General features: G+C 35.3%; 1 protein-coding gene across 1 annotated transcript in view; it reads right to left on the minus strand.

Moving 5' to 3' along the window:
- The window catches only part of CHM (CHM Rab escort protein), a 130005-nt gene extending 117753 nt beyond the window's left edge, over positions 1–12252 (minus strand). The window contains exon 1 of the mRNA XM_080910309.1: positions 12198–12252. Coding sequence (XP_080766435.1) covers positions 12198–12246 — 49 coding nt within the window. The 5' untranslated portion in view covers positions 12247–12252. The remainder of the gene's footprint in view (positions 1–12197) is intronic.
- Positions 12253–21595: the final 9343 nt, after the last annotated feature.

The raw sequence follows: 21595 nt of genomic DNA on the forward strand, positions 1-21595 counted from the left end.
TAGACCCAAAATTTATCAATTCTACAAGAAATGTAGGAACAGGGGATGGAGCAGAGACTTAGGGAATGACCAAGCAATAACTGGCCCAACTTGAGAACCATCCCATGGGCAAGTACCAATCCTTGACACTATTAATGAGGAAGGATTATGGAATGAGGTGACAGGGAGGGGAGCTGCAACTGGGATGTAAAGTGAATAAAAACACAATAGTGCAACCTTAAAAAAAGAAAGACACCATGATAAACAAAGGAGGAGGAGCATACCAGTAAACAGCAAAGCTCAGTGACCTGTACACCAGGCTCCTGTCCAGAGTTCTGGCCCTGACTTGCCACAGTGATGGACAGAGACCTGGAAGTTCTAAGAGGAAGTAAAAACCCTTTCCTCTCCAAGCTGCTTTGGTCATGGGGTTTTATCACAACAGAAATCCGAAGAAAGACTGATATCAATCAGAAAGAAAGTTTACAAATCTCGTTTCAGAAATAAAAACTAAGCTATGTATTACACAAGCATAGATAATCAATGAAATAATTGATAATGCAAGAGTATGAGATGACAATACTGCACTTAGAAGGAGAGCTTTTATCCTTCAGATACTTGTTGAAACTGTATTTATAAATAAAATGATATTAGATCTTGAAGTTCTTTCTAAGTCATCTGGGGTTGGATGGTGACATGAGAGAGAAGTGGCTCTGGGGACTAGATAACTGATCAAACTGGGAATCTGATAGAACTTTATACTGCTTCATTATGTTTTATAATTTTTGATAATAAAATGGAGTCTACAACAGATGATGAAATAGACTAAGTGCTCATTTCAAGGCTTATAAAATCAAAATCTACTTTTGTTTTTTACTTTATTTTTGTGATTATAATTACATTGCTTCCACTTTTCTCCTTCCAAATTCTCTCTGTATAACCCTCCCTGCTGTCCTTCAAAAAGTCATGGTTTCTTGTATCACTATTTTTTATTATGTATATGCAATGTGCATATGCATTCCTATAACCTGTTTAGTCCATATAATGCTATTTGTATGTATGTTTTCAAGGCTGATTGTTTGGCACTGGAAAACTAAATGGTGTGCTCTTCCCAGGAGATAGGGCTGCAACACAGACATATAACAGAGTACCAGAATGAATGAATGAATGAATGAATGAATGAATGAATGAATGAATGAAAGAATCTCCTTATAAACTTTATTTTTTTAAGTGCAGGTGGAGCCAGCAAGATGGCACAGTGGGGAAAAAATTGAACCTAACAATTTGAGTTCATTTCGTAGAACCTGTATTGGAATCTGAGAATCCACAGGCATTTTCATTTTTGTTTTTGAGACAATGTCTCCCCTCAGAGCCTAGCCTGGCCTTGAACTCATGGCAATCCTCCTGCCTCAGGTTCCAAAGTGCTGGTACTTTAAATGTGAGCCACCATACACACCTATCTGTCTAGGCTTGTCTAGCAAATAGAAAACCTAGTTTTGACCTCTACCACATCAACTAACTGATTATTTAAAATGTAAAGCCATTAAATGATAAAAATTTGTCTAATTAAAATTAGCTTTAGTGCATTAACAATTCTATACTACACTTTCAAGAATGATAAATCAAACTAATATTTTCACCTACTCGTTGTGAGAAGAAAAAGGTTTTCTATGTATATATGCAAATGCCAGAAACCAAAGAAGAAAATTTTGGATAGACTAGAAATGTGAAATTTATACATATCCACATGGGATATCACCATAAACATAGGACACAATTAGAAATCAAATATGGCAATAAAAATCACATGCAAAATGCTAATATCTCCACAAACCAAATTCAAGGACACAGTAAGACTGGCCTCTGCACTGCAAAGACAGTTAAACATATGTAAGTCAGTAACAGAACCAGCCACAAAAATGTAGTTATTTAAATAGATATGGGAAGAGACATTTGAGAGGATCTAACAAACCATCATGAAGAAGACTTCCAAGCAACTCAGTATATATAAAAGGACTGAACCTTGCCAGAATAGAAGCTCTCTTAAGATTTGGAATTAGACCAGGATGTTACCACTTTTGTTCAACATAGTACTGTAGGTGCTCACCAGAGAAATGGAACAAGAAAAGGACATAGGGCATCTAAATTCAAAATGAAAGAAAACCAAACTGTCCTTGACAAGACAATTGCATTTACGCAGAAAACTAATACAGTCGCCACTCACAAAGAAATTGCTGGAACTAATGAATAAGGAAGTTCAGCAAAACTCGAGACATAAAAACAACAGACAAGTATTAGTATTCTCAGACACTAATAGTGAATTATCTGAACAAAGAACTAACAATCCCAGTTACAATGCCTATAAAAATAATACATTAAAGAGTAAGAAAATATAAATTCATATATTCCCACATAAAATATCGTATAAAAATATAAAGCACACTTAGAATTGAATATAACAATATAAAACACACACAAAAAGTCAATATCCGTAAGAACAAAAGAAAAAGAGATGAAAACTGTCTATGAAAATCATAAAAAATGATAAAAGAAACTGAAAAAAATCATAAAAAAGAGGGCATGGAAGGATGGTGGGTGTGGTTGGCAAACATCCTTAATTCTAGGACTCAGGAGGCAAAGGCACAAGTAGGCATACTTCTGGGAGTTGAAGACCAGCCTGGTCTACAAACTGAGTTTCAGGCCAGCCAGGGCTATGCAGTTAGAGTATAACTCAAGGAAAAAAAGGAAAGAAAGAGAATACAATGGAAAGGAAAGGAAAAGAGGAAGGAAAAAAGAAAAAAAGATATAGAATTAATCTTGTTAAAATACTATCCAATACCAGCTACAGATTCAATACACTATCAAAATATTAATTTTTTTCACAGAATCTGAAAGAGCCACAAAAGGCCTAAAATATCCAAATGCTAAGAAGGCAAAAAACAATGAAGTTCTACCTTATTTTAACATTACAAATTAATGGAAACTAATAATGAACTAAAACAGTATGATGTAAGTAAAAACAACAACTAGACAAACCAATAGAAAAGAAGTGACAGCACAATATTCAACCCACCCTCTACATTTACAACTAACTGACTCTGACAAGAAGAACCAAGACCCACAGCAGAAAGGGGACAAACTTCTCAGTAAGTTTTGCAGTGAAAATAGTATCAGTGTGCCAAAGAATGAAACCAAACCCCTGTCTCTCACTACATACAGCTATCAACCCAAAGGAAACTAAAGACATCTGAGAGGCCTAAATCTATGCGCCCTGCAAAAACAAACATGAAAAGTAATCGCAGGCATTGGTATGGGTAAAGAATTTTTTGGAAATGACTCCAATTATAAAATCAACAAAAACTAAAACTAAAAAGAGAGAGAAAGAGAGAGTTCTTATCAACTTAAAAGGCATCTCCACAACAACAACAACAAAAACAAAAACAAAAATCAAAATTGAAGAGATGGGTTTGGTAATAAATACAGTGCTTCAATCTCCCCAAAGCTCCCAGGAACTAAACCACCATCCAAAGAGTGCACATGGAGATACCCATGGCTCCAGCCATATATGTAGCAGAGGATGGCCTTATCCCAGCATCAGTGTAGGGGGATGCCAGGGCAGGGAGGTGGGAGTGGGAGCATCTTCATGGAAGCAAGGGGAGGGAGAGGAGGGATAGGAGAGCAAGGAAAGGGAATAACATTTAAAATGTAAATACAAAAAATATCCAATAAAAGGTTTAAGAAATAAATACAGTGCTTACATAGTATACAAGATAGCATTGGTCAGCTGTCTTCACTTGGGGGGATGACTGAAAAGACAAATACAACTGATAGGACAGTAGAAATTATTTGTAAATGATACATCTGATAAGCAGTTACATTAATATACAGAATACACAAGGAACTAAAGTTAATAGCAAAAAAGACAATCAAATTAAAAAGGGACTAAAGAACAGATTAGGCATCTGTTTATTTGTTTGATTGATTGCTTGCTTTTTAAGACAGGGTTTCTCTGTGTAGCTGTGGCTGTTCTGTAGACCACGAGCCTCTACTACCACTAATGCTGGATAAGACCATCCTCTGCTACATGAGAAATCTCTCAACTAGGAAATGCAAATTAAAAAACATTGATTTATAACTTTATCACAATAACTGAATAGACAAAAAAAGAAAAGAAACTCTCATCCACTGTTAATAAGACTGTAAATTTGTATAGCCATTGCAAAAAAAAAAAAAAAAAAAAAAAAAAAAGGTATAAGGGTTTCTCTCAAGATCCTAAAAATAGGACTACTGTTATTTCTAGCCTTTCCACTACTGAGTATATACCAAAAGGAAACAATGTTCATGTTAAAGAGACAAGTACATTCTTCCTTGTCTTTTCCTGTTTTTTAATTCTTCTCTCATACACACACACTAAAACCTGACCACAGTTTCTCCTCCTCACCTCATTCTAACCCCCCACTTCCCCTGTCCTCCAGATCAACCTCCTTCCCGCATGTCTTCAGAAAAAAAGCTGGCCTCCCAGGAACACCAACCAAAGAGCAAGTATATATTTAATTGCACTCTAGTTCACAACAGCCAAGGTATGGAAACTAAAATGTCTGTCATTTGATGAATGAATAAAGAGAATGTAGTATGTAGGCACAATGGAACAGTATTCTGCCACTGAAAAAAGAGGAAGAATGAAACTGGGGCTTGGAGACATAGCTGAGGGTTAAGAGCACTTATTTATCTTCCAGAGGAACCATGTCCAATTTCCAGCACCTAGAAGGTGATTCACAGCCATCCATACATAATGCCAGTTCTAATCCCCGTCTCTAATCTCTTCAAGTGTCCACCTGGTGCATATACATATATGTAAGCAAAATACTCATAAAGTAAGGTTTTTAGAAAAAGAATGAAATCTTGCCACCTGGAACAACATTGTATGTGAAATAAAACAAGTCAATACAGAAATACAAGCACCATGAGATCTTTATGGAATCCATACCATCTCACAGTTAAGAGAACAGTGTTATAACAGAAACTGGGGAAGAAAGGTGAGAGGAAGAGAGGTTGCTCATTAAGAAGAGTAAGTTCTGGTGACCTGATACACCATAATGAATATACCAAACTGTATATTTAGCAATAATTAGAAGTGATTTCAAGAATATGGATAATAAATAATAAAAGTTTAAACTGATAGGTATCCTAACAAGTATGTACATTATACAAGTATGTCCTAATCAAAATATCAATGGTATTTCAATATATGAGAAAATGAAAAGTTAATTAATTACTATATATTTATAATAAGACAGGTAATGATCTAATAAATAGGTTAAGGCAATTCACAAAGAAAACGTAGTGGCCAAATTACATAAATATTCACCCTTATTTATCATAAAATACAAATTCAAACAAGAAATATTATTTTTGTGTCAAGTATGTGGCCAAAGAGTAATATTTGTTTATCAAGTTTGTTATACTTATGACTGTAAGGCTTTCATTGAGGACAAACTTAAATTCAAGGGTAACCTGTGATACAATTAATCCTCCCCATGGGTGGTCACATGTCTTTGCAGAAAACTGCATGGCTATCTAATAACCAGAAGGAAAATGCTTTATGGTGAACCATTTTGGAGAAGTCTGCTCACTAATTCTGAGCCCCTGTGACCTCTAGTTAAGCCCTGACTACGAGTCACCCTGCTCTGTCCTTTCATTATACCAAACTGTAAAATAAAGTTGTTCTTTTTTCTTAGTAAAAGAAGCCCAGAGAGTCTGCATGACTCTCTGCATGCATCACACTTCTTCTCTTCCAAGAACACCAAGTTTTAGCATTTGTTGCAATGGCCATAAAACAAGCTGACAATAAAGAAAAATAAGACAAGCATGCCAATACTGAAAAATGGATCATTCTCATAACCACATCGTTATTATGTGACTGCAAATCTTGATTGGAATGAATGAAATTCAACTTAAACAACCTGTATCTTAAAACATGACTAAGATCTCTAATCTCACTGCTTTAGTGACTATAATTCTTTGGTTTTTGCTTTGAGGTTTTGGGGGGGTAAGGGGAATAAACATAACTAGATCATCCTGTCTGCCTTCATATAAGGGTTTGTACGCTGACTTCCATGCATAATGTTGGCAATAATTAAGGACCAGACATGAAGCTATTGTTGGCAACAGTTTTTTAAAAAATGCAAACCATAAACCCAGGACAAGCTAATCTAATTTTCAGAGGATATGGTGTTTCTTTTCACTTGGGAAACTCCAACAAGCTCAATTCAGTATCTCAATTTTAGCTGTCAATGATTTGTCCAACCTACACAAACTAGGTCAAAATTGGCAAAATCTAAGGTTTTACACTTACTTGAGGTGAGATAGTATTTACTCCAGATGTGGTAGTAGCGAGAAACTAAGTATTATATCAAATTGATGTGGACAAGCATAGTATTAGAAAACGCTGGTGAGGGGAGGAATAGGTACTAGAAAATCAAACCAGCCTAAACAATAAAACCTAGTTTGAGAAGAAATAAAGTCGGTTGCCTCTGTCTAAGGAACTATTTGTAAACTGTTTAGGGTTTTGGTATGGTTTAGTTTGTTTTGCTTAGCTGTTTTCCCTATCTGCCTCAATTTGAAAACATGTCAACTCCTATAATCATGTGCCAATAAGTCACTAACTATGGCAAATTATTCTCTTTGTATATTATCCTTTAATTAAATTATTAGAAAAACAAAAAGTAAATTTTTAGGAAAGTACCCCCAATTCATTAGCAACAACTACATGTCTCCCAATTCCAAATCTTTCTATGCTCCATATTGTCCACTGGGCACACACATTAGCTTTAAGGTTTTACACACATAACAGGCACAGCCTCACTTTTCAGTTTGCAATGAAACTGAATGGCAGATGATTTCACATGAGTTACAGGTCAATTATATGGAATTATAATTGTTTCTGTGCATTGGGAGTTTATGTTAAACATGAGAATGTGAGGCTGAGCAACCACATTTGATTTTAATTGCTGTAGCCTGCGTTATCCAAAACATTATGAGAACACTGGAGAAAACGAGAAAATGACAAGCAGCCTGGGAGATGAAAATGATGCTGCCCAGGGAACTCTGGTAACAGATGCGGCTCTCTCTTAGGACTGGCTCAAATGTATGATTTACAGAGCAGCTCAGAGAATCCTCAGAATTAAATAAATCCTCCTTACTTTGTTAGGTCTTGAAAGAGAAAAAGACAATTTTTCTTAAAAATAAAAAAGAAAGAAAGAAAGAAAGAAAGAAAGAAAGAAAGAAAGAAAGAAAGAAAGAAAAAGATCAAAGAAGTAAAAACTCAAACAGCAAGATCTATAGGCTTTCTTTACCTCCTACAGCATCTCTAAGCAATGAAAAAGCACTTCACACTATGTGCCCAGTTAAAATGAATGATAAATCTAGTCAAAATAATGGACTTTACAATACCATCCTTACAGGACTTTCCATGAAAATCGTGAACCCTTCCTTGACACCCTTCAGGCAATACTAATGATAATAAAAGCACTTCAGTATGGCTTTTTAGGCCATAAAAAAATCATCTAAACATTTTATTGGAATTATTTCTTCAATATTTAACACAGCTCGGTGAAACTCATCCTATTTAGAAATAAGGTGAAACTTAAGAAGGTCTGAGAATGTACCTAACATGGCACAAGTTATATACTGCTCAAATGAGATACATACATGTAAAAGTATGAAAATTATATGGACGGAATCTTAGGGTTTTATCTGCTGTAAAGAGACACCATGACCAAGGCAACTCTTATAAAAACAACATTTAGTTGGAGCTGGCTTACAGGTTCAGAGGTTCAGTCCATTATCAGGAAGGCAGGAACATGGCAGCATCCAGGCAGACATGGTACAGGAGGAGCTGAGAGTTCGACATCTTTATCTAAAGGCTGCTAGCAGACTTGCTTCCAACAGGCTACACTTACTCCAACAAAGCCATACCTCCAAATAGTGCCACTTCCTAGGGTAACCATATTCAAACCACTACAGAAAGTCTAACACTGACGAATCTAAAGGACTTTTGAAATACTACTTTCAATTTTATTTACTATTAAATTGCATACTGCTTTCTAGGTATTATTTTTTGTGTATACAGATAATATCTTTATTATATGTATTTCATCATGTATTATATATATACATACACACACACACACACACACACATATATAATGACATACTCTACTCAATTTAAGGGTTAGCATCCATTTCATGAATTACAGAGAAGTACAAACTTACAATTTAAAAAAGAAAGCCACTCTCAACAGTAGGTATAAGAATGGAGAGTTAAGGAAGGAATATGTATCCACTGTGATAACAGAAGCGCACACACACGCGCACACACACACACACACACACACACACATCCTAAGAGGTAGTATAAGAAGTCACTCGTATTGAGACTAACTTTCATGAAATTTAGCAAATACCAGTTTTCACACCACTTCCTGCAGCATTATAATTGTACCCTACTGCTATCCAAAGTATTAAAATTCTTGAATGAGAAGCCAGTCAAAATTAACTGCATTAATGTTGCAATCTGAAACATCAAGAATGGGACTGCACTATTTATTTTACATGAGCATTCCTAAAAAGGCAGCCTACAAGATATTACACACATAATGGTAAATCCTTTAGAGAAGCATTAGCTACACAGCTCTTAAAAAAAAAAATGACTAGGGTAAGGGATATGGCCCAGTACAGGACTTCCATAGCATATGCAAAGGCCCAGGTTCAAAGACCACCAGCACAAGACTAGAGGGAGGGAGTGAAAAAAAGAGAACATATCTGTCTTATTTTTTAAGGAAACACCTAAGAAATTAAATAAGCTAGCTTACATAATATCTTAGAGGAGAAACTCTGCCCAAAGATAAAGCAGTGTAGTTAAGAAAGAATAGTGTGCAGACTAAATTCCTATGTGGTGTTCTGAAAGCATAAAGAACCAATGACAAGAAATTTTTCCATGGTTTTAAGGAAAAAAAATCATCATTTTAACGCTGAAGAAGTTTAAAAAGTTCCTAACTAGAGATTATCATCCTGAGTGAGGTAACCCAGTCACAAAAGAACACACATGGTATGCACTCACTGACAATTGGATACTAGCCCTAGAAAGTTCTGAATACCCAAGAAACAACCCTAAGACCACATGAAGATCAAAAAGAAGAAAGGCCAAAATGTGAAAGCCTCAGTCCTCCTTAAGGAAAAAAAAAGGGAAAAAATGTGCATTCATCATATATTATTATGTAACAAATTTTGTGAGCTATAATAATATTTTATAATAAAAAATGTTTAAAAAAAGAAAAGACATATTACAACCACAACAGGAGTAGGTACTCAACAGGAGTCAAGTATCACACATATTGACCTTGTGTGTGTGTGTGTGTGTGTGTGTGTGTTTACACTAAATATCACTTATGCCACCTCATTCATTCCCTTTCTTATATACATAGAAGCTGTCAGCCAGTTGTATATCTAATAGCACCACTCAATCACATATGCCTATAAATGAGGTGGTTATAGTATATTCTAAGCATGCTAGAGTTCTTTCTAAAATAACAATATATTCCAAGTGAAGAACTGAAGAATCCCCCTATATATTACATATGTCAACATTATCATAAAACTCTTATAACTTAGATTTCTTCTTCACTTGTAACTTCTTGGCTTTGCTGAAGATCATACAAGTTACCAGAAAAGTCACCTTCAGGAAATGTACCCAATGATAACTTTTCTACACTCCACATAATTGTCATGAAAATTATACTTTAAATGTCAAACTATTCTGAAATGACAATTGTGTACCAAAGGGAAGATCACATTCTAAGAATTTATGTCCATTTTTTTCCCCATTGAGATTCCAATTGGTTTTCCTTCTTTAATCTATTTTCCTTTTATCTTTCCCCAATTCAAGTACTGTATCTTATTTCTCTTTCTTTGGGTATTCTGAAATCATTTTCTCATAATATCTTTAAACTATGACCTTAAAGGAAAGCTTTAAACCATATCATGCAAAAAGTAAAAATACAAATTATTTAAGGTTGACAAATTTTTAAAATATTCTTGGATGATTCTACGTGATGATACTACTGTCATTTGATGACATTTTAATTAAACATTTGCTAAAAGGAAACTACAACTCATAGCCTATGCCTTTACTCTTTCTCATAATGACATGCTTCATTATGAGATGTAATTATGAGATGCTTAATTATGAGATGTTCTCCTGTAACAACATGTTTGGATAACAGAACTGGTTATAAAACACTGATTTTCCTATAAATTTACCAAGTGCTGATTTAATAAAGCCAACACATTTAAAGTCTACCCTTAGCAATGTGTTTGAGAAGAAAATCACAAGGTTTTTAAAATGAAGCCAATTAAAAGTAATGATTGAAATCAAAAGAATAATTTTATTTAAAAAAAAATGACCTTCAACAACTATTTTCAATTTTAGGGTATACAAAAGAATTACAATATTTAATAAAAGTAACACATGTCGCCCAAATCAACTTAGACTTCAAGTCTAATTCTAAAAAGACTTGTTCTAAAATGGCTGGTGTTTTCTGTCTTAGGCAGGCTGGGTGGGAAAAGTGAATGTCCTACTGTGTCTTTCAGGCTCTCCTGTAACATCTGCTCACTGCAGGCACAACCATGTTAGCTGCTGCAGTGCAGCTCTCTTCAGGCGGGGAGTAACCCCACCCCCACTGTTTTGAGAACAATTACCCAGGTACATCTAGAAGATGAGAAGTTGTGTTCTTGATAACAACTTAAAGGCTATCTGATTTATCTTCCTTATATTCAGAATTGTGGAACTTGAAACACTGAGAGTGTCTGACTCTCACATTGAAGGATCTAGAGCAGGTTTCACAGGTGTATGTGACAACACAGTTAAATTTTGAGTCAAAAACAAAAGCAAAAGCAAAAACAAAACCCTGAATTCCATTTCTTGGACGGTAATGGCCATTGGACATTTACTAGCTGTGTGATTTTGGCAAGTCATACTTCCAGGCTGTTTCTGTTCTTGTGTACTGAAAAGAATATCAATTTCAGCAAGGTTGTTGTCCAGATTATATGGCTTAGTCCACAGATTAGGGAATAGTAAGCTTTTGAAAACCGGTTGCTATTATTTTTACTCTAAACCTAAAAATATGGCTGCTCTTACTGTTTGGTAAGAAAGCAAACATAATTCATTAACACAATGGACAAGATCCCATTCACCAAGCCTCTGTGGCCTAGCACATTCTAAGACCATAGAACCCCTAGCCCTCCCCAAGCTATCTCTTTTATCCTATGCAAACTACATCCCTTACAGTTAAGAAAAGAATTGCTAATTGTTGCCAAGTGTTATAGGATCAACTAGTCATCTAGAAGCTGAAAAGGATTTCTGGCTCCACCCAAATCACGGAGAGCTAATGATGGAAAAGCAAGGAGAAGCTGAGGTCAGGCATGGGATATGGATCGTTGGCTCTTACTCTCAGCACAAGTAGTTGTGGTGTATGGATGGTTGACAGAAAACTAGATGCTTCCTTTCTGCATCATAAACTAGGATGCTTTAAACTTCGTAATGCAGGAATAATGACTACCTCAAGAATAAAAAATCCTTAAGCTACTCAACACAACAGAGAAGAGTACGTTTCCTTTCCTTTAGTAAAAATAAACACGGGAAACGACTGAGCATCATTCCTATAAAACTGCAAATTAGGCTCCATCTGAGCTGCAACTGTATCCTAGAAACATATAAGTATATGGAGACGGGGGGCAGGGGGTTCTATGAAATGGCGACCTGAAACGATGGGGAATATAACCTTGAAATCAACAAGGAGGGAAGGTGGCAATTATTTGTGCCAATGGCGTCTCCATTGATCAAATACCGAACCTCCATTCTCATGACACTGCAAACCCACCCTCCTCTAAGGAAATTGACAGGAATCACCACAGCAACCAACCTCAGCAATCGGCATCGACCAGATCGACCCCTACTCAAACAGCGCAAAACACCGCGGGTCCAAGCCCCTCCCTGGAGCTGCCAAGTCCCGCGCTGACTCCAGACTACCTCACTTCCTTTCTGTCCTTCCTCCCAGGCTCGACCCCCGCCGTTTCTCGCCAACCCTCACCACCGACAGAGAAAATAAAAACCGCGAATGATCTCCTATATTTTGTCCAGGAAAAATCAGGCCCACACATACCCGTCCCTATTACGATCACATCAAAGTCCGAAGGGAGATTATCCGCCATCTTGACAGGAAATGTGTCATGTGACTGTAGTTTGTAGCTGTGAATTTCTAAGGCACTCCCAAGGTAGAAAGCGGAAAGAAAAACAGTGCATTCTGGGTGTTGTAGTTCTAGGGTGGCGGGTGCAGGCTGGCAACAACGGAATAGTATTTAAAATGTCAATGCAAATGGTAAAAGCTCGATTTATTTCACAGACTTCAGTAAAACACCTCATTTATCCTAGAGGTTTGATATGGAAATGAAATGTAAGTATGCGACTCCTCAAGAAAGGATGAATGAGGAAAGTTTGTATACCCCTTTGTCAATTACCAAGCAAAAATTGGTCAGAGATGCTCAGGCAGTAGTGAAAATCCAAAGGGCTAACTTTGAACAAAGGAGTCATTCAAGCCAGGGAAACTTTTTCCCCTAGCGCGTCTGTATTTGTATTTTTAGAACCTGAGGCATCTCTTTTCAATTTATACCAATACTGGCCAACTATACTCTGTGTCTTTTGTCTCTGTGCCTTCCCAGTGAAAACAGCCAAACAAAAAACTCTGCCTAGCTCTCACAGAATGGAATTCCTCATGGAATTCCAACTTGATGCCTGGCAGAGTAAGTTAGTCTGCATTAAGAGTGGGGGACAGTGGAGTGTGAAAGAGTATTAAAGAATAGTAGATGGTTAATAAATCTTGTTTCAGAATCTGATTTTCTGCCTAAATAAGAACCCGTACAAGTTTCTTCTACAGTGCTGAGGCGAAATGATTAAAGTAAAATGCACTTAATATAGAAGTAGGTATATTTGATAAGGGAGCTTAAGCAGTTAATAAAACTCTCGCGAGTTTTATCAAGGTCTGTCAGCTCCCACTCCACCTTATTTAAAATAAATTTGTCTGAAAAATAGTAAAGCAATAATCGACAGAGGGGTACACTGAAATAGGTAAAGTACTTTTTAATCCAAGGAATTGTTCTTATAGTTATTTTCAAAGAGTTTCAAACTAAATTTGAATGCAAGATTGCACTAGTGTGGCAATCCTTTATGTCACCTACAGTCTCAGCTACATACCGTTCTCCATACATTGTTTTCTTCTCAGTCTCTATGACACTAGCTTTCCTTCAGCAATGAATGATCTTCTCAATCTCTAGGTAACATGCTTAATAACAAGGAAGGGATAGACTTAACATTATTAAAATATTAACTAATATGTGTGTTTCCAAACAACATATGATTCCACATAATTATGTACAACTTTATGTATCAGTTAAAAAATAATAAAGGAGAAGCTAAAAATGTACCTCAATGGTTAAGATCACAGACTGTTCTACTAGAGGACCATATTCTATTTTTCTGTTTCCTGTATTCATATGACAGTTTATAAACTTCTATAACTCCAACTCCAAGGGATCTGCCATTCTTTTCAGTCCTCCCGAGGCACCATGTGCACATAATACACAGATAAACACACAAATACATACACATTAAAAACAAACTTGTAAAAATAATAAGCATAATAAAAGAAAAGTAAGAACAACTTCTCAGAGAATATGTCAAAGGTTTTATTTAGGCCAGCCTAGAATGCTAATCTTTCCAAGTATTGATATTACAGATATACAGCTAGCAAGATTGGTTTAGGAATATTGTAAAAAAGATTTAGCTCAGCATCTACTTTATCTTTTACTCTTTCCCTATATTGTACCACTTCCACTTTATCACATTGCTCTAAGTGTTCATGTATATTGACTCCTATATAGTACTCATCTCCCACCCATACACACAAAATGCACATCCAGACATAAAGTATTAGAAAGTGTAACTTTAGCATGTCAAACGCCATTTTTACCCAATGTGTTTCCACAGTAAGAATTCAACAAATATTTCCTGAACTAAAATTAATTATGACTTCTTTGACGGATAGTGACATAAAGACAAACTATTATTTTACCTGTCACTTTAAAAATCATTTTTATTCATCTGATGTAATTGTCATCCCAGAGGCTTATTGCTCAGTAATCTCACCCTCTCTAGTTCTTTCTGAATCTGGCTGGCTGGTTCAACTCAGCTGTTCTGGCTAAAACTCCTCCCCAAGTTGACGGATTCAACCTGGCTTTTCTTTCATCTGTCTGAATTGCTCTGCCAATTTTGTTCTAAGATTTGTGGCTCCATATTATCTATCTTAAACTGCCTCTGCTGACCTGCAATGAATTGCACAAACTCACAAATAAACTCAAATGACTGGACTGAACTCACCTGAATTCCCTGTGCTGCCCTTAAGTTGCTTCTCTTCCCTGTACTGCTCTCATGACAGTTGGGCATATCCTGACTCTGACTCATTATGTCAAATCTTTCTCTGATTCATCATGTTATCTGGCCCTTAATTAGATAGACTCTACATTCAATCATAGTTGATTTATTATACAAAATCACTTTACCTTAGCGTGTATAATAAGTGCATGTCTCTGTATGCCAGCCAGAGTGTTTGGACTTGTGTGGCATGTCTGTATTCCAGAGAGACAGAACAGACATAGGGATGTGATCCCTTGCCAGAGCAGCCATGTTGCTAGATTAAAATTCCTCTACACACCACAATGAATTTTTTAATATGTATGAGAAGTTTAATTTTAAACATTCCATGAAAACTGGTTTAAAATAAATTTTGATAGATATATTTTCTACACTTTTATACATTTGGGTACAATAATTATCAATATTGTAGTTTTCTTCAATTTATTTATGAAGGACCTTGTTATTCCTCAGCATTCTCTTGTGGTATGATTCAATAAGAAGTATGTATCTCTTATGAAACATAGTTTTTAAAAGTTACAACATATTATTCACTAAATTATTTGCCTTGCCATGACAAGAAAGTTTTGAGTATTATCAGAACTAAAGTAGATGTTATCTATGAAGTGTCCATTATACCAATAGAAATGTAAATAAAAACAGATCAGAGAAAATACAGAAATCTTTCCAAAATCGCTGCAAATGAGAAACCACAATAAGATAGAATACAAACAAACACCATTACATTTTTCTTAGGAGATTTATGGTATACAATTGTGCATACACATTGTATGAGCACATTGTATTTTAAATATAAATAACTTACTGTGATTCATAACATTTTCTAATAATCAGTGTGAGAATAGAAGTTAATAATAAATTTATTTATTCTTTAAAAATTAATTAATCTTATAGTAAATAGATGGGTTATAATCTAAAATGCTGAGATTTGAACATATAAAAGACAAAGGACCAGACTTCAGAAGGTTTATGTGTGATTCTGCTGAATTTCTATTCTTTCATGCCCTGTGTTTGAAGTTATTTTTTCCCCTTGAATATAAAAGCATGGTATTTGTGAAGATAATATTAACAACATGTTTAGCTGTATTTTTCTAAGTATGTGATACTTTTATAAATGTATTATCCATTAAAAATAATCACTGTATTAAAAATATAAATCTTCTTAGTGAATAAATGTTACAATATATTTTAAAATATTGTTTATAGGTCATGCAAATAAATAAAATACAGGATTTTTCAATGTCAGGAAACAGAATAAAACAAAACAGCTAGAAATTATTGGTGCTTGTTCCAAGGACATTTATTTTTGAGATCTGAAATTTTTTGATAAGTCATAGTACACAGAATTTTATCTAAGAAGTAAATACCTGGCCCAGACCGGTTGCCACCGGGAAATGCATCCTCAACAACAAGAAAACATCTGCGGAAATCACCATCCCTAACCTCAAGCTATATTACAAGGCAATTGTACTGAAAACTGCATGGTACTGGTACAGAAATAGGCATGTGGATGAATGGAAAAGAATAGAAGATACAGAAATGAGCCCTCACATATATGGTCACCTGATTTTTGACAAAGGAGCCGTAAACATTCAATGGAAAAAGGACAGCCTCTTCAACAAATGGTGTTGGTCCAACTGGCACTCAGCATGTAGAAGAATGAAAATAGACCCTTTCCTACCTCCTTGTACAAAGCTCAAGTGCAAGTGGATCAAAATCTCCACATTAAACCAAGTACACTGAAAATATTAGAAGAGAAAGTAGGGAAAACCTTAGAACATATAGGCACAGGAGAAAATTTCCTGAACAGAACACCAATGGCTTGTGCTCTAAGGTCAAATATCAACAAATGGGACTTAATGAGATTACAAAGTTTCTGTAAGGCTAAAGAAACTGTCAAGAAAACAAAACGGCAGCCAACAGATTGGAAAAAGATCTTTTCCAACCCCACATCTTATAGAGACCTAATATTCAAGGTATACAAAGAACTCAAGAAGCTAGACACCAGAGAATCAAACAATCCTGTTAAAAAATGGGGTACAGAGCTAAACAAAACGTTCTCAATTGAGGAATATCGAATGGCTGAGAAGCATCTAAGGAAGTGCTTGACATTCTTAGCCATCAGGGAAATGCAAATCAAAACAACCCTGAGATTCCACATCACACCAGTCAGAATGGTTAAGATAAAAAATTCAGATGACAGCAGATGCTGGTAAGGATGTAGAGAAAGAGGAACACTTATCCACTGTTGGTGGGGTTGTAAACTGATACAACCACTCTGGAAAATAAGTCTGGCGATTCCTCAGAAAATTGGCCATAGTACTACCTGAAGACCCAGTTATTCCACTTCTGGGCATATACCCCAGAGATGCTCCAACATACAACAAAGACACATGCACCACAATGTTCATAGCAGCTCTATTTATAATAGCCAGAAGCTGGAAAGAACCCAGATATCCTTCAGTAGATGAATGGATACAAACATTGTGGTATATTTACACAATGGAGTACTACTCAGCTATCAAAAACAATGACTTCATGATATTCTTAAGAAAATGAATGCATCTAGAGAATATCATCCTGAGTGAGGTAACCCAGTCACAAAAGAACAGATATAATATGCAGTCACTGATAATTGGATACTAACTCATAATGCTCTGAACACCCCAGAAACAACTCACAGAGTGTATAAAGTTCAAGAAAAAACAAAGGCCAAAAAAAATGAAAAATCATTATGTTTAATCTTTACACACCAAGAAAACTTTGACTATTTCCAGGTCACATCTTGTTTAATATGTACTTTATGCTCATTGTAACTAGTAAGATTTTAATACATACTATCAAACCTTTAAAAAACTCAAGTACTGACAAAGATGTATTCATATACTTGTATGTAAAAAGGCTTTTAAAATCTGTGCATTTATCTTTGTTTTTTTAAATAAAGTTTTTCAATTTCAAAAAAGAAGTAAATACCTATTAAATCATTATAACACCTGTTTTGTTCACAAAGGTTTTCTGAGTTAAAAATATTCTTTCTTATATATTTATTTTGTTTAAAAGTACATTCTACTATGAAAAGACTGCCTTTGTACAAATTAATAGTTTAATAAGTTTTCCTCTCTAGGATCTTTCTTCCCAGCTCTAGACCTATATTTAACTCCTTACTCTCTTTCCAGAATATCCACTAGTACACTCCAAAATATTCCAACTACATTCCCAAAACCTCTTTGTATAATAATCTCTATCTTAGATATTGTTCTACCTTCTACTCATTTAAGTCAAAATCGAAAAAAATCAATCTGAACACATTTTTCTTCTACTCTTAAACCATATCAATACACACCAGATTTGTCTTTAAAACGTACTGCAACAGTTTGTGGTACAGTTTACTATACCAGATATTAGTTCTATCTAATATTGTGGACAATGCCTAAATTCATTCAGAAAGTTCTTGGTTACTCCTATAACATTCATGTCACTATTTTACCAGCCATCATATCTTCACAAGATGCTCAGTGTTGTATCTCACTGGGTTCACAGTGGCATAAGTTCATTTGTTTGTTTGTTTTATGGCTGTTTCTTTTCTGGTAACATAAATAGATCCCTTAGGCACATGAAACCTACTCAGAGGAGATAAAGCTACTATGTCAGTTTCAGCTTTATTTCTCTGTGTCCTATAACTAAAGATGTGACAAAAGCCTTAGCAGAGAACCCAATTCCATTGTCATACTAAATGGCATAGTATTAAACTTTCCCCCAAGTTCTTGATTGGTACATCTCTCAACCCTCATGAGAGAAACTTCTTTTGATAGTTTATATCAATTAATACAAAGACCCACAATAGGGGCTGGAGAGATGGTTCAGTGGTTAACAACACCGACTGCTCTTCCAGAGACCCACAATTGATTCGTGTGCAGAGGGAAAAAAAGAGTGTATGGAGTGTTTAACACTAAATGTGAAGTATATGTAACCCTTCTTGACCCCAGGCTCTATCCTTGTAGAAGAAAGTGCTGAAAGATTGTGAGGGTCAGAAGTAGTAGATATCAACAGCTTGATATGACAGGCTACTGAATATATGAACTTAAAGTGGCTGTCACTTCATGCACAAGATCAAGCTTGCCAAAATTTCAGAATAGACTCTGACGTTCTTATAAAGTGCTACACTTAGCTGCTGACAGCTGATGGTTGTAAAAGAAGGGAGTCAGTTTCTTCAGATATGTGGAGAACAGAAGGAGAGAGAATGAGAGAGAGTGAACGAGAGAGAGAGAGAGAGAGAGAGAGAGAGAGAGAGAGAGAGAGAGAGAGAGAGAGAGAGAGCGTACACCTGGAGTTGAAAAGTTAAAAAAAAATTAGGAGGAATAGGAGAGAAACTGGAAGTAATAGACCGGGGTAAATTTGATTGTAACATATTGTATACATGCATAAAATTCTCAATTAAAAAGAAATGAAAGACAAATACAAATAAATATATTTATTTCTCTCAATTTAGGCTACCACTATAAATTATGCCCGGACAATTGCAATAAGTCCCATTTAAATGCACGATTCATACTTGCTTCTTTGCAGTCCACTGTTCACCATATTGGCAAGAGTTTTAACTCAAATATTACTATGTATTCATTTATTATAAACACTGATGAGCTCGCACTGATTTATAAATACACTATTTTCAGTCGCAGAACACTGTTTTTGCCTTTCCTCTGTAGGCTACAGTCATATTACACTTTCTTCACTTCCCAAATTGGTTGTGTTCCTTCTTGTTCAAGGCTTTGACACATGGTACGTCTTATGTGTGACTGAACTACACCTCTGCCTGTTTTTCTATCACTTTCTCCTGTCACCATTCTATTCATCATTTATGTTAGTTTTAGAAAACGAAAGCATTCTGGCCAGTCTTTGTTGAGCACACCTTTAGGCTTAAATTCTATCATCTTTTGGTCCCCTCTTGTTGAACATCATTGGAAATAGCTCATTATTTGGTGAATAACTTATTTTATATGCTTAGAAGGAACAATCTTCAGAGACCTGGTGTGTACCTTATACTGATCTTTCATTTCCAGTGCATGCTCCAGTGCATATCACATAGTGATAGAACAGTGTGTGCTGAATAATAAAGTATAAGTAGGCTAGAGAAACAGCATGTGAGTTGTAATGATTAATATTAGTTTAAAATATCCATTTTACTCAGTAATTTACTCAATTTTAGGGGTCTGTGAGTGTTGTTGAGCAAATATCAAATAGATAAGTAATGCAAAATCAAAGAATCACCAAGGACATTACAATGAATGACACAAGTAATAACTCTTTCTACCCTTCTTTTCCGTCAACTTTTTCCCTATGCATAAATACTAGAGCATTTAGTTTCTTGTGAACTCTGCTAGAGATTGTATGTGTGTATTATAAATCACACCCTACTATAAATAGTATTCCTCTCTTGACACCTTCATTCACTATTGTTTTAACTTGTAGATCTGCTTTTGTTGTATAAAATTATTTTACTTTCTTTACAATAATTTTCTACAATTCTATTGTATGGGTATATTATGATTGATTTTACATTCATTTACTAATTGATATTCAATGTTTACATTATATTTGTATTTACATTCAATGTGTACTTTCTATTAGAATTATACTGCAATGAACTTTTTTTCTACAAATGCAGTATAAAACATTTACTATGCATTAGGACTCATGTGAATATTATCAAAACTTTATTCCAGTTCCATTACTATCAACTGAATGGCTTTGGGAACTTCATTTCCTTAGGCCTTAACATAACAATGAAAATATAACTTACCTCCAAGGTAAATAAATACACTACTTGGATTATATTTCTATTAGTATACATATTCAGTAATATTGTTGTTATTACTAGTGACAGTTTTAACTTGCAAATAGGACACAGCATTTTAATCTATCAGATTATAAAGATTGGAACTGTTTGAAAACACACAGTATAAATAAAAGGTACAGTATGAATAAAAGAATATGTAAGCAGGCACACGCATATACAGCCATTATATAGTAGTTTGGCAATATCTGTCAACATGTTAACATTATGTACTTGACAATTTACCACTACAGACTCACAAATGTGGTTTGTGATTTGTAAAGATAGATACAATACTATATATCATTTCACTATTTGCTGATCTTAGAGTTTTAAAATCTTGTGATCAAGAAATAATTTTGCATGCAGGTAGTTATTTTGACATTTAGTACCACAATGGAGCTACTCTTTCTTTAAATAAAATTTGAGTGTTTTATACACAAGACAGCCTAGGTATAAACATACAAATTTAACTTATTTGCTAAACATATTTTAGCAAGTCTTATATTTATTAATATAGGCATCTGAAAGAGTGCCTATATTAGAATATATCAGGATTTTGAGAGTTGTGTTCTACAGCCATCAAGACCCAAACCCTGCCCTCAGAGAGCTGATCTCCCAGGAGAGCTCTAATCCCTAAGCCCACAGGTGGGACCCCATTTTCTCCTCACTAACTGTTCAAAGAAGAGACCAGCTTGGATCACAAAGGGCACAGGAACCTCAGAGCTTCCTGGGGAAAGACCCATTTGGTCTGGTCTGCATCTGTGCCCAGAGCTAAGATTGTCCCACAGCACTCCAGACCCAAAACTTGCCTGGAGAGAGCAACTCTCCAAGAATTGTTTTCACTCCTAAGATCCCACACAGGCTCAAAGGATCACAAAGAGGACAAGCTCCTATCAGAGACAGCAAGACCAACTAACATCAGAGATAACAAAATGGCAAGCTCAATAACCTAGGCAACAGAAACCAAGACAACTTGACATCATCAGAACATAGAAGAAGCCTACAGAACTACAAATAGATTGGACCAGAAAAGAAATTCCTCCAATCACAAAATAATCAAAACACCAAATGCACAAAGCAAAGAAATACTATTAAATCAGTAAAAAAAAAAAAAAAGTAACATATAAAGGCAGACCTATCAGAATTATACCAGACTTCTCAACAGAGACTATGGAAGCAGAAGATTCTGACCAGATGTTATAGAGACCCTAAGAGAAAACAAATGCCAGCCCAGGCTA

This window comes from Micromys minutus (assembly GCF_963924665.1).
Source record: "Micromys minutus genome assembly, chromosome: X".
Taxonomy (NCBI): Eukaryota; Metazoa; Chordata; class Mammalia; order Rodentia; family Muridae; genus Micromys; species Micromys minutus.